The sequence below is a fragment of the Verticillium dahliae genome, genomic scaffold (assembly GCF_000150675.1).
Source record: "Verticillium dahliae VdLs.17 supercont1.4 genomic scaffold, whole genome shotgun sequence".
NCBI lineage: Eukaryota > Fungi > Ascomycota > Sordariomycetes > Glomerellales > Plectosphaerellaceae > Verticillium > Verticillium dahliae.
The window spans coordinates 381350-393022 of record NW_009276925.1 but is presented as its reverse complement, the minus strand read 5'-3'; the positions used below and the strand labels follow the sequence as shown (position 1 = coordinate 393022).

At 57.6% G+C, this 11673-nt stretch overlaps 4 protein-coding genes across 4 annotated transcripts in view; all 4 read left to right on the top strand.

Moving 5' to 3' along the window:
* Nucleotides 1–2596: 2596 nt before the first annotated feature.
* On the top strand, nucleotides 2597–4539 carry VDAG_02457 (sulfate adenylyltransferase; the record flags this gene model as incomplete). Its single annotated transcript, XM_009653110.1, has 4 exons — nucleotides 2597–2765; nucleotides 2858–2885; nucleotides 2941–3123; nucleotides 3192–4539. 4 exons carry the CDS (start codon nucleotides 2597–2599, stop codon nucleotides 4537–4539), a joined length of 1728 nt encoding a protein of 575 aa, XP_009651405.1.
* Nucleotides 4540–5870: 1331 nt separating this feature from the next.
* VDAG_02456 (uncharacterized protein) lies at nucleotides 5871–8724 on the top strand (the record flags this gene model as incomplete). The annotated part of the gene is made up of 1 exon (XM_009653109.1): nucleotides 5871–8724. The coding sequence occupies exon 1, from the start codon at nucleotides 6133–6135 to the stop codon at nucleotides 8722–8724; it is 2592 nt and encodes an 863-aa protein (XP_009651404.1). The 5' UTR covers nucleotides 5871–6132.
* Nucleotides 8725–9893: 1169 nt separating this feature from the next.
* On the top strand, nucleotides 9894–10276 carry VDAG_02455 (uncharacterized protein; the record flags this gene model as incomplete). Its single annotated transcript, XM_009653108.1, has 3 exons — nucleotides 9894–9955; nucleotides 10012–10091; nucleotides 10215–10276. The coding sequence occupies 3 exons, from the start codon at nucleotides 9894–9896 to the stop codon at nucleotides 10274–10276; spliced, it is 204 nt and encodes a 67-aa protein (XP_009651403.1).
* A 318-nt stretch (nucleotides 10277–10594) lies between these two features.
* VDAG_02454 (urea transport protein) overlaps nucleotides 10595–11673 on the top strand; it is a gene marked incomplete at both ends in the record, with an annotated part of 1760 nt that continues 681 nt past the window's right edge. Inside the window, 3 exons of the mRNA XM_009653107.1 lie at nucleotides 10595–10727; nucleotides 10872–11216; nucleotides 11273–11567. Coding sequence (XP_009651402.1) covers nucleotides 10595–10727; nucleotides 10872–11216; nucleotides 11273–11567 — 773 coding nt within the window. The remainder of the gene's footprint in view (nucleotides 10728–10871; nucleotides 11217–11272; nucleotides 11568–11673) is intronic.

Sequence of the window (11673 nt, the reverse complement as noted above, 5' to 3'; positions counted from 1 at the left end):
AATAACCATCTTGGCTGCCTTGCTGGCCACTGCAACTGTTCAACCGTGCATCAATCACACCTTGACCTTGCTTCACCGGTTCCTACAGCAAACGCTTCTTGACAGTCTGCATCCTGGGCATTGCTCATACAGTCAAACATGCGACATGATCGTCAGACTCTGGCGCCGCTCCAGGAAAGCCGACCATCCCGATCACGAAACATGCAGTCCGCTTGGACCGTACACGTACTCGTTCATTTACTCCCTCCCATCTGCGACGGCTGCTGCGACGCATCGTGGCCAACACATGAACAGTTTCTTTAATCCCACAAAAAGTCATACGGAAGACTCGAGGGTGCCAGCACTGCCAAGCAGCCAGTCGTCCAACCTCCCATTTTCCGCGGTGACCACCGACTCATGACAGCTGGCTCGGCCTACTACATGTACGATTGTACCTCGAATCGGATGCTTCGGCTTTCTGAATGGTCCTGTACAAGTACAAGTCATCTTTTGATGACGGCACTGGCTGCCAAGTAGCCATCAGTCATCCTGAGGACACCACAGCAAATCATCCCATCAGACACAGTTCGCCCTTACTTGGAGGGCTGTAAGACAGCTTGACAGCGTGGACTCTGACAGGGAACAGCACATCGCCGCCACGAGGACTGGACGCCTTCTCGCAGATCTTCCACCCCCGCCCCATCTCCCGCCCTCTAAAGCCCACCATTAGTGGCCGTCGGGGCTTTCACCGCTTGAGTCATTGGCTCGTGGGCTCTTAACGCGAGAGTCTAGTGAGACGTTTATCTTGACGAAGGTCAAGTTCGAGACTAAAACCAACACCCCGGCTTTCTCACCCCAGCCACAGTACTTTCCAGAGTCAAATGCGTGCTTTCCGCTACAGTCAACATATGGTTGGTTTCCTGGGTATTGAGGGCACCTATCGCCGTACCAATCAATCATGCAATGGCGGCATGTCTGTTGTGAGCAGCCGAGACTACTCCATCGGACACGCAGGCTTTGGACTTGGGCAACACACAGCGAACCCCAACTTTAGGAGGGTGCGCTCGCTAGCGATGGGATTGCCTCTGCAGCCGCCCCCTTGTGCGGCAACTTCTGCGACCTGGACAATCTCAGCTGAAGCATCTTTGTAACGCGAGTTGAGGCATTTCTTGGCTTCCATGACTGATTTTAAAAGTCGACGAAATACTAGGGTTGCTCGTTGAAGCAAGCCAGGCTGCAACGCCTCTGCCTCGAGATCGGTTGCGGGAGAATGCATAGAAGGTTCTAGGCCTTGTCCTTGAGCCAAACGCTGTGGCAGGCCACTCGACGGCTTCCATTCTTCTCGAACTCGAACCCGCATCAGTATCGTTACTTGGTGTTTCTTGTTGCGAGTCCTTTGATGGTCGACCTCGAAATGATGAAACCAGACTTTGCGTGGATCATCAGCTGCCTCTATGCTTTCCGCCGGCTACACCGATACGCACCACGAGTCCGGGTCTGCAGGGAGCTCACTTGGTAGACGAACATCAAAGGTCGACCATGCTGCGCAGTAATGCATTCCCGTATCGCTCAACCGACCACACATTTGATCTCGAGCTCGTTCGTGGACATCATCTCCGAGCCTCACGTCTCTGTTCTGCCCCGCCGAGAAACATTAGGACACCACGATGAGATAACCAATCCCGCGTGTTACGATGGTTGCCAAGCATCATCATCATCCAGCCCCAAGATCGCACAAGTCGCGCGGCGCGGGATTGAGCGCATGCAAGTCTGAATTGACTGTCATTTTCGGCTCTGAAATTGGGTATTATACCGCGAGGTCGGCTTGTGGTGGTTCAAAGGGATGCTTGTATGGACATCCCCGCGGGCGATTGAGCACCAAGGTACTAATAAGCACGCCATTCAAGAAATCGATGGCGAATTCGCAGGGTCCAAGAACACGCGGGATCACCCCACGCTCGACTGAGCCACACTTTGGAGGGGCACTGAACTCGAGCCACACTCTGGCGGGGTGACCTTTTTTGACGGACGCAAGGACACAGAGCATGGAAAGACGCAGCATCACGGCTCGCGACAAACCGGGCAGGGTGAATCCAGCCATATATCAACCGGCAACGTCCACACAGTCCCGAATTGTGACGTCGTGAACCCCATTATTCAGAAAGAGTCTTCAACGCCGCCGCGAGGCTCCAGCAATGCCTAGGCCAGGAACATGACACGCGCCACAGCTGATTCGCCCAAGGCAGGGTACGAAGCCGATGTACCGATCACGTCATTCGGAGCTAGACAGGTTGTGTCCACCTTCATCGACATTTTGCGACGAGACGGGCAGTAGGGTGAACCGAGAAGGCCCGCTGATTCGCGCCGGCAACGGAGAAGCTCGTTTTCGTTGACAAAGTCGCGCTTTGGATAAAATGGCCAGCTCGCCGGTTGTCGTGTGTGCAGTGTTTTTCGTGTCCTCCCTCACCATTCAATCCTGACCTACCTCTCTTCTCCGATCTGTGTCTCGACAAGAAGCTTCCAAAGACTAGAGCACGCGAATAGCCTGCCGATCTGTTCGAAAGACCCCGCGAAGCCCCATACCCAGACCTCACCCTCCTCCTCCTCGCAGACCACCATGGCCAACACACCCCACGGCGGTGTCCTGAAGGACCTCTTTGTGCGCGATGCGCCTCGCCAGGCCGAGCTCCTCGAGGAGTCGGACAAGCTCCCCAGCCTTACCCTGACTGAGCGCCACCTTTGCGATCTTGAACTGATCCTCAACGGTGGTTTCTCTCCTCTCGAGGGTAAGAATTTGTCCCCGAGGCACACAGTCACGCGGATCGCACAACAATCGAGCGGAACACTGCAAGACGACAATGCTAACCCTGATGGCTAGGTTTCCTCAACGAGAAGGACTACAACGGGTTCGTCACACTCAGAGATGCGCGGTACCAATACAGCCCGCTAACAGTGTCTCAGCGTTGTCAAGGAGAACCGTCTCGCCGATGGCAGCCTCTTCAGCATGCCTATTAACCTCGATGTCTCTCAGCAGACCATTGACGAGGTTGGCATCAAGCCTGGCGCGCGCATTACTCTCCGTGATCTTCGTGACGACCGCGCGCTTGCCATTCTCACCGTCGAGGAGGTTTACAAGCCGAACAAGTACGTTCCTTTTCCTTCTTTACTAGTGATCTTGGTGGTAGATCATAGTGCTAACGCACGCCGTGCAGGAACCTCGAGGCCCAGGAGGTCTTCGGAAGCCCCGACGACGTTACCCACCCCGGCATCAAGCACCTCCTCCAGGTCGCCCAGGAGTTCTACGTTGGTGGTAAGCTTGAGGCCGTGCAGAGGCTCGCGCACTACGACTTTGTCGACCTGAGGTATACGCCCGCCGAGCTGAGGCAACACTTCGAGAAGCTCGGCTGGAACAAGGTCGTCGCCTTCCAGACCCGTAACCCCATGCACCGCGCTCACCGCGAGCTGACCGTTCGCGCTTCGCGCTCTCAACAAGCCAACGTCCTTATCCACCCCGTCGTCGGCCTCACCAAGCCTGGTGACATTGACCACTTCACTCGTGTCCGAGTCTACAAGGCTCTCCTTCCCCGCTACCCCAACGGCATGGCCGCTCTCGCCCTGCTGCCCCTCGCCATGCGCATGGGTGGTCCCCGCGAGGCCATCTGGCACGCCATCATCCGCAAGAACCACGGTGCCACCCACTTCATCGTTGGTCGCGACCACGCTGGCCCCGGCAAGAACAAGGACGGCAAGGACTGGTACGGCGCCTACGATGCGCAGATTGCCGTGCAGAAGTACCAGGAGGAGCTCGGCATCAAGATGGTCGAGTTCCAGGAGATGATCTACATCCCCGACCGCGACGAGTACCAGCCCGCCAACGAGATCGCCCCCGGTACCCACACTGCCAACATTTCTGGCACGGAGCTCCGCAACCGCCTCAAGACCGGCAAGGAGATTCCCGCATGGTTCTCTTACCCCGAGGTCGTCAAGGTTCTCCGCGAGCAGAACCCTCTGCCTGCGGCCAAGGGCTTCACCATCTTCCTGACGGGCTTCCAGAACAGCGGCAAGGACCAGATCGCCCGTGCCCTGCAGCTCATTCTTAACCAGGGCGGCGGCCGCTCCGTCTCTCTGCTCCTTGGCGAGACCGTCCGCCACGAGCTCTCTGCCGAGCTGGGCTTCAGCCGTGAGGACCGCTCCAAGAACGTTGCGCGCATCGCCTTTGTCGCCTCCGAGCTGACACGCGCCGGTGCCGCCGTCATCGCGGCGCCCATTGCACCTTACGAGGATGCTCGCTCTCAGGCCCGCGAGCTCATCGAGAAGGCGGGTCCCTTCTTCCTCGTCCACGTGGCGACGTCGCTCGAGTACTCTGAGAAGACCGACCGCAGGGGTGTCTACCAGAAGGCGCGCGCCGGCGAGATCAAGGGTTTCACTGGTGTCGACGACCCTTACGAGGTGCCCGCCAAGGCGGATCTCACCGTCGATATCGAGAAGCAGTCCGTCCGCTCCGCCGTGCACCAGATCATTCTGCTGCTCGAGAGCCAGGGTCTTTTGGACAGGATCTAAGGGAGCCCCAAAGTGTCTCTGCGTCTACCAAAAGAGAAGTAGACGCAGCGAGAACAGATATGGGAGTGCAGTCGGATATAAAATTACGAAGGCAACATTATATCATATGGGGTCTTTTTCCTTTGTTTAATTGCGTCGAACAAACACTGGGCGCCCTTAGGGTCCCACTTCCATCTAGGAAGGGTTGGGAGGGGCAGGGAAGGGGTTTTTTAGCATGCATGCATGATGATGATTTCTGGAGACGGTACAGGCAGACATTAGAAGCCAGGTCTTTCAAATAAAAAAGAACAGTTGCTTTAGTTTGGATGAATGATCCGGTAATGTTCGAAGCGGCGGTTATAGATACGACGAACGAACATGGTGTCTCATCGAACTAATCGAGTGGGTGCATGTATGTGTGTGGGCTGTATGGTTGGAGTGGTGTGACGGTTGGGAGTCGAGACAGGTTGGCCAGGCGCTTAAGTGTGGTGAACGAGATGAGCAAGCTGCATGATTGGGCGGCTTCCTGTTCTTTGCTGCCCGATGCTGGACCACTTTTGGTTCGGACCTGTGGATGGTGTCACTGCGGTGTGTGTGTGTGTGTGTGTGTGTGTGTGTGTGTGTGTGTGTGTGTGTGTGGTGTGTGTGTGGTGTCTTCTCTCTGCATATCGGGGGCCATTTATCGGAGGAAGAAGGAGCATTCATCGCATTCTACCTTACCTAAGGTATGCTTCTTGGGCAGCGGGACATACGCACGGTATGACGTGCCAAGATGGAGGGGGCGGAGGAGTGCTTGGTGGTGGTAAGGAGGATGAGGAAGGAGCTCGGAGGTATGAGCAGCTTCTTGGTGAAACGAAAGCGCGTGACTACACAATCATCAATGGTGAAGAGAGAGCCTGGATTCTCGACGGTGGTCATATTTGTCTCGTTCTCAAGTCAAAAACCAGCGCCTTCACTTCAGATGCCTCGAGATGAAGAACCGACAAGAGTGCTGATCAGAGACTGCACCATTAAGCCCCCCCGGCCAGGCTCCCCGCCCCTCCCGCTCACACCTGGTCTGTGCAGCGTGACTTCACCGCCGGTGCCACGTCAGGCCTGAAGCTGGGTACCTGGGTGCCTCAACTGGTGGTCTCGCCAACAGCCCAGAACCAGGACCTTCCGTCGAATCATAGTCGCGAAACTTGCCCGTCGACTGCTCACAGCCGCCTGCCTGGGGTTGGGATGGTCTTAAGGAACGGGCCAACCTCTCCACCTGCGCTACCTGCGATCTCAAGGTCTCCCCATCACGACCTAGACCTGCGCTAAGTCCTGAAGCTCCAGATCGACTCCATCGCCGACCCCCTCGCGCTCGACTCTAGGTCGAGAGCCCTGTCTGCTCCCCCGCTGCTGACCGCCACGATCTCTCCGCCGCTCGGCTTTCTTTCTGCCCACGACTCGCTCGAGACACTCGTCAACTCCGCTTCACATTGTACCTACTCGTACAGACTCTGACACCCACCAAGCCTCTCCTGCCTCCTTCCGCCCCTCTTCCCCCTCCCCCCAACCACAACTCTCGACCACTCCTCACGAGGCTCTTCCCTCGTCACCGGCTAGGGCACCGACCAATGCTCCACCATGTCTACCAAAGATGATCGCGAGGTCGATCTCGATGAGCGCCCGCGGGAGAAGAAGAAGAGCAAGAGCAAGCGGCCGACCTCTGAAGGCGACAAGGAGCACCGCAAATCCAGCACGCGATCCTCCCGACACAAGAAGGAGGGTGGCAGTGAAATCTCCCACTCGCACTCTCACTCACACCGACGTCATCGCACCCGAGACGAGAAGGAGAAGGATAAGGACAGGGACAAGGAAAAAGAACGTGCTGGATCCACGTCGGAGCTCGTCTTCGAGTTTGGCAGGTCAAAAACGTCGATCGCCTCGATGGACCGTATTTCGGTGCCTTACCCGTCGTTCAGCAAGGCGCACAGCAAGGAGGCTGTCAGTCGGGAAGACCTCTCGGGCTCTGCAGCCGGCAGGCGGTCAGGGCCCTTGACGCCCGAGCCCACCGATCTGGGAGGCGAAGAGAAGGAGCGCTCCAAGTCGGCCGACTATTCTACCGCCTCCAGATCCAAAACGAAGGAGGCCCGGCCCCCGAGCCCACCAGAGACAGACGTCTCCGGTAAGCGGAGATCAGGCACGCCCGACACCGCCGCCAAGGAGGCGAGGAAAGAGCGACCCAGCTCGAGGCTCAGCGGAATATCGAGGTCAGCTTCGAGGAACGAGGAAAAGTCTCGTCTGAGCACCAAGTCCAAGTCTTCCAGTCAGGCGACATACTACAAGACAGCCGCCTACATCCCTCCTGGCGTCCAGGATGGCTTGGCCGCGGAGCGAGGCCCTTCCCGGTCATCGTCCAAGAGGAGTGTGTCAAGCAAAAATGGAAGGCGGTCAGACCTCGTCGACGCCGAGTCCTCGCCGGAGAGTGCCCAGGACTCGTCCCCAAAGACGCCGACCCAGACACCCCAGTTCCCCCCATCCATGTTCGGCGCTGAAGACAAACCTTTCACGCCGTTTCAGGACGGTGACATCAGACCCGCCGACACGCCAGCAACCGACTTTGGCGGCCCCCCGCCTCCGCCGCCTCCGCCTGCCGCCAGTGTGCAGGAAGCACCCAGAGTTGACTACCTGCTTCGGAACGGCGGCCTTCCCTACGCCTTGCCGAAGAACTTCCTCGCCGTTCTGCCCCGACAGAACGGCACACGCCCCTCAAACCCTCCTCTCACAGGTGCCGAGACGCTCTTTGCGCCCTTTTTCAACTTGTTGAACCAATACAACACCGTCCTCGAGAAGAGCGGCTCCATAGCCGTTGCGACGGGCCACCGGTCCGTGGCGCGCCGCCTCCTCGATCGGCTGGAGAATGTTTTCTCCCGTGAACTGCCACCCCACGGTTGCAGCTGCGTGGTTTGTGACACGGGAACGGACTTGCACACAGGCCTGGGCTGGGGTGAGGTGCTCGAATGGGTCAGCGGCCGCATTGAGCTTCCCCAGTGGCCACCGTTCGATTTGGCCGATCTAGGCGTCAAGGCCGCCGAGATGTCTGCGGACCTGCCTCCCCGGCCTGATTCACCCATCAAAATGGATCCGGACATTGCAGAAGAGTTCCGCGAGCACTACCTCCGACAGTCGAAGAAGGTTCGCGGGGCCGTCGACAAGTGGCTCAACAAGTGCGGCGATAACCACGCGCCGCCGCCGCAAGAGGTCGATGACGAAACGCTCACGTTTGCGATCCTGACAAACATGGACCCCGAGGACCGGCCTTATTTTAACGCCATCCTGTCGGGCTCTCGGGAAGTTCAGCCCTCTCTCCGGTCTCCTACTCCCATGCGAAGGCCACGCTCCGACTTTATCATCAAGGCCGGCCTGTCCCTCCAGAGGTTGTACAGACTGCAGCAGGCGCCACGTGATGCCGAGACGGCTTCATACCTGATCAAGAACCCAGAGACCCACGACCTCCTCGTGTCCTTGTCCGACATCAACACATCCGAATGGGAGATTCTCACCTCTGGCAGGTTTGATGGATTCTTGTGGTCGGGGGCGGATTCGGACGATGTCCCTACGCCCACGGGCGAGTCGCGTGGCGCTACACCCGCCAGTGGATATTTCCCTTCCCGGGGACCGACACCCAACCTTCGAGCGACGCCTGGACTCCCAGGGTCTCGAAACACGACGCCCTTCTCCGGCGTGTATTCGCGCGGCGCGACGCCTGCCTCGTTCGTCAGCACCTCAACATCGGCACAGACACGGCAGGCGGTGTCCCGAGACGAGGAGATGGAGCTGGCAGCACTGGCCGAGGCAGAGCGGGAGATTTACCAGGGCATGGAAGTCCTGGAAGACGCCTTTGAGGCACTGCACGAGAGGGCCGAAATTGTTCGCACGGCGCTGCGCAACCGAGGCGCCGGTCTCATGCTCAACCTGCAGCATCGCAGACGGATCGACGTGTTGCCCAACCAGCCCAACTCGGGCAACTCGCAAAACTCGGGATACGAGCGGCCGGCGTGGGCGACAGGCAGCGAGCTCGACGCTGTCAGCGACAGCGAGTGGGGTGGTGAGGACTTTGAGCTGATGCCGGACGATTCGGCCAGCAACATCAGCAGCTCGCGACACCGACGGCCCAAGAGGCGCACCGAGCGACGGACGCCTGCGCCCATTGAGGAGGACGACGAAGAAAACTGAACATGATACCCCGACTCGAAGCATTTGTTTTGTGAGAAACGGTGCTGCCCCAAGACGGCAGTCTCCCGTTAGGAACGGATTGGGGCCTTGACGCGCCAAGGGAACGAGGCGGGATGAAAGTGTTGCAACATGGCAGCGACGAAAGACTGAGTGGCCATGTCTGTGAGGGGGTATTTTGAGCAACTAACTGTATTGGATGATGGGATGTGGAGTGATGGCCAGTTGTATGACACACATGCCTGTCAGAGACGTCCATGTCAGAGAACTGTCTTTGTCATGGGCTGTTAAATGAGTGAGAATGAGAGGAGAGGTTATCACGACGCTAGACACGGGGACACAGCACGTAAGGGAACGAAGACATGACCGGACGGGCGGCTGATCTTAGCATGACTCTCTCAGCTTCCTGCTCAACACTGTACATATCGAATGCATTTGTCCATTCCACCACATCCATTGAGGTCTGTGGTGCATTCACGAGCGCGACGAAAGCGAAAAAGGCAGTGAACGACTGCCGCGTTTGGCGAAGGTTGCATTGGGGAGGCTGCCCGGTGTCGTCCAATTGGCAGACGTCCACCAAGGATGAGGCACTACGCCGGAGCCAACCTTGTTGATCGGGTCCAGCCAAGCTAAAAGACCCAGAAGCTGTGGGCACCTCCGTCTCCTGGGAGATACTTGATTGCCGCTGGTGGAGACGCCTGAAATGAAGTATCGGCTATGACAACCTTTCCCACGCGGTTAAACCCCCCACACTAAAAATCCTCTCGTTGCGCTCGACGTACCATGGACCACGGGCACACCACGCTACGCCACGCGAGGTGAGCGGCCAGCAGGAGGGGCGCCCGGTCGGTTCTTCGTCAGTCAGGCGCCCGCCCACTTGCCACTGCTTCGGCACAAGACTGCGCGTGTGTTGCGGGTATTCCCTACCTTGAACCGGCCGGTAGTCGCTACCTCTAGTGTCATATCATGGACCGGGAGCAAAAATTTCATACCATACCCTTCCTCACCTGGACCCTTTGAACCTCACCACATCGCTGCATCGTTTGATCGTGTTGGAAAGCAAGAGATCCATCCCTCTGTTCTGATCATCTTGGTTTGACCTGTGTCCTCCATATCTCACACACATACTCCCTCTCTCTACATCGTTCCGACCCTTGTCGTCACCATCCAACATGGTGCAGCCGTCGACGCAGGCATCTAATGCCGTCATCTTCGTCACCTACAGCCTTTTCCTGTACCTCAAACCCCCACCTATTCTACCAGATTCCCGCGTGCTGACCATGTTTGCAGCCTGATGGGACTGGGCATGGCCTACCGGTACAGACATGACCTCAAGGGCGGGTTCCTGTCTGGTAACCGAACACGGACGGGTTAGACCTCACCTCACGAGTCAGCAGAGGTTATCGAGTCACCCACTCGCTCCCTCTCCTGGCATCACTTTTCACAGCTTGCCCTTCGATGTTCGTGTGGGATGAGAGCTAACAAGCTCCTAGCTATCCCCGTCGCTCTCAATTTTATCGCCAGTGGTGAGTGCAGGCGTCTACGCCTAGCGTAGTCTTATCTCTCCTGAGAGCAAGAGCGGCAGCAAAACTTCTATCGATCTTTTTTTTTTTTTTCGAGCTCCCCAGCCGGAAAACCCCTTCGACAAGCATCATGATCACCACCGTCATGGAGATTCTTCTTCACACCTCCAGTGATGATTCAGTGGCAAATCGAGCGAGAGTCACCCGCGCCACTGGCAGTTAGGTTCGTACCCAAGATGACTATGGTCCTCCTGAGGCCCCGGGAGCGTTTCCCCCCCGCCAAGAGGATCCTGTCGCCGACCATGCGGGAGAGCAATTTCTCGTATACACTGACTAATTGTTCTCCCGTCATGTCGGACGATGAAACCCCCTTGGAGAGGGGTGCGCCCCCGGAGGCGGAAGAGGATGCGGCTCACTACGGGCGCCGTCTTGAAGCACAACGGGCATTCAACTTCTCTCCCTCGATCCTGAAAGAGGAGAAATGTCCCGCACGCGGATAGAAAGCTGAGATTGTACCGTAATACTCGATCAAGTTAATGCTTGCGTGGGAAACGTGCTGCCGCTCCAACTGACCTCTCCCCCTTTTCCCCCTCCTCCCCCCCAAATATCGTCGTGCTAACAGCCCAGGGTTGGGATCGAGTGTGCTCTTCGCTTATCCGGAGCTGGCCACCATCACCGGTGTGCAGGGTGTCATTGTCTACGCCTTGTCCTCCTCTCTGCCGCTGCTCATCTTTGCGGCTCTCGGCAGCATCATCCGCCGAAAGACCCCCGAGGGTTTCGTGCTCACGGAATGGACGCGCCAGCGCTATGGCACCGCAGCCATGCTGTACCTCAGCGCTGCGACGCTCTTCACCCTCTTTCTATACCTGACGGCAGAGCTTTCTGCCATTGGCCAGGTCGTGACCACCCTGACGGGCGTCAACCAGCTGCCCGTCATGCTTGTCCAGGTTGCCGTCACCACCATCTACACCTGTACGTTTGCAGCGCGCTCAGTGGCTTGGGGGGCATTACTAACAGACGTGACACAGCTTTGGGAGGTTTCAAGATATCTTTTGTGACGGACAACATCCAGGGAGGCATGGTCATCTGCCTTATTGTCATTGCTGCCGCCACCATTGGTGCGCTGACCGACATTGACACCTCCTTGATCCGGGAGTCAGAATTTCTCAAGCCTACCCTCCTGGGCTGGCAGCTTCTGTACATTCTGCCCGTCTGCATCCTCACGAACAACTTCTTCCTGTCCAACTACTGGCTGCGCGCTTTCGCTTCCAAGACTGACAAGGACCTTTGGATCGGCGTGTCCCTGGCGACCACGGTGATTCTGTGCGTCCTGGTCCTCGTCGGCATGACTGGTTGCATTGCTGTCTGGTCTGGTGCCCTGCCGCTTGACGAAGTGGCTACTTCCGGCTCGGTTGCCTTCTTCATCTCC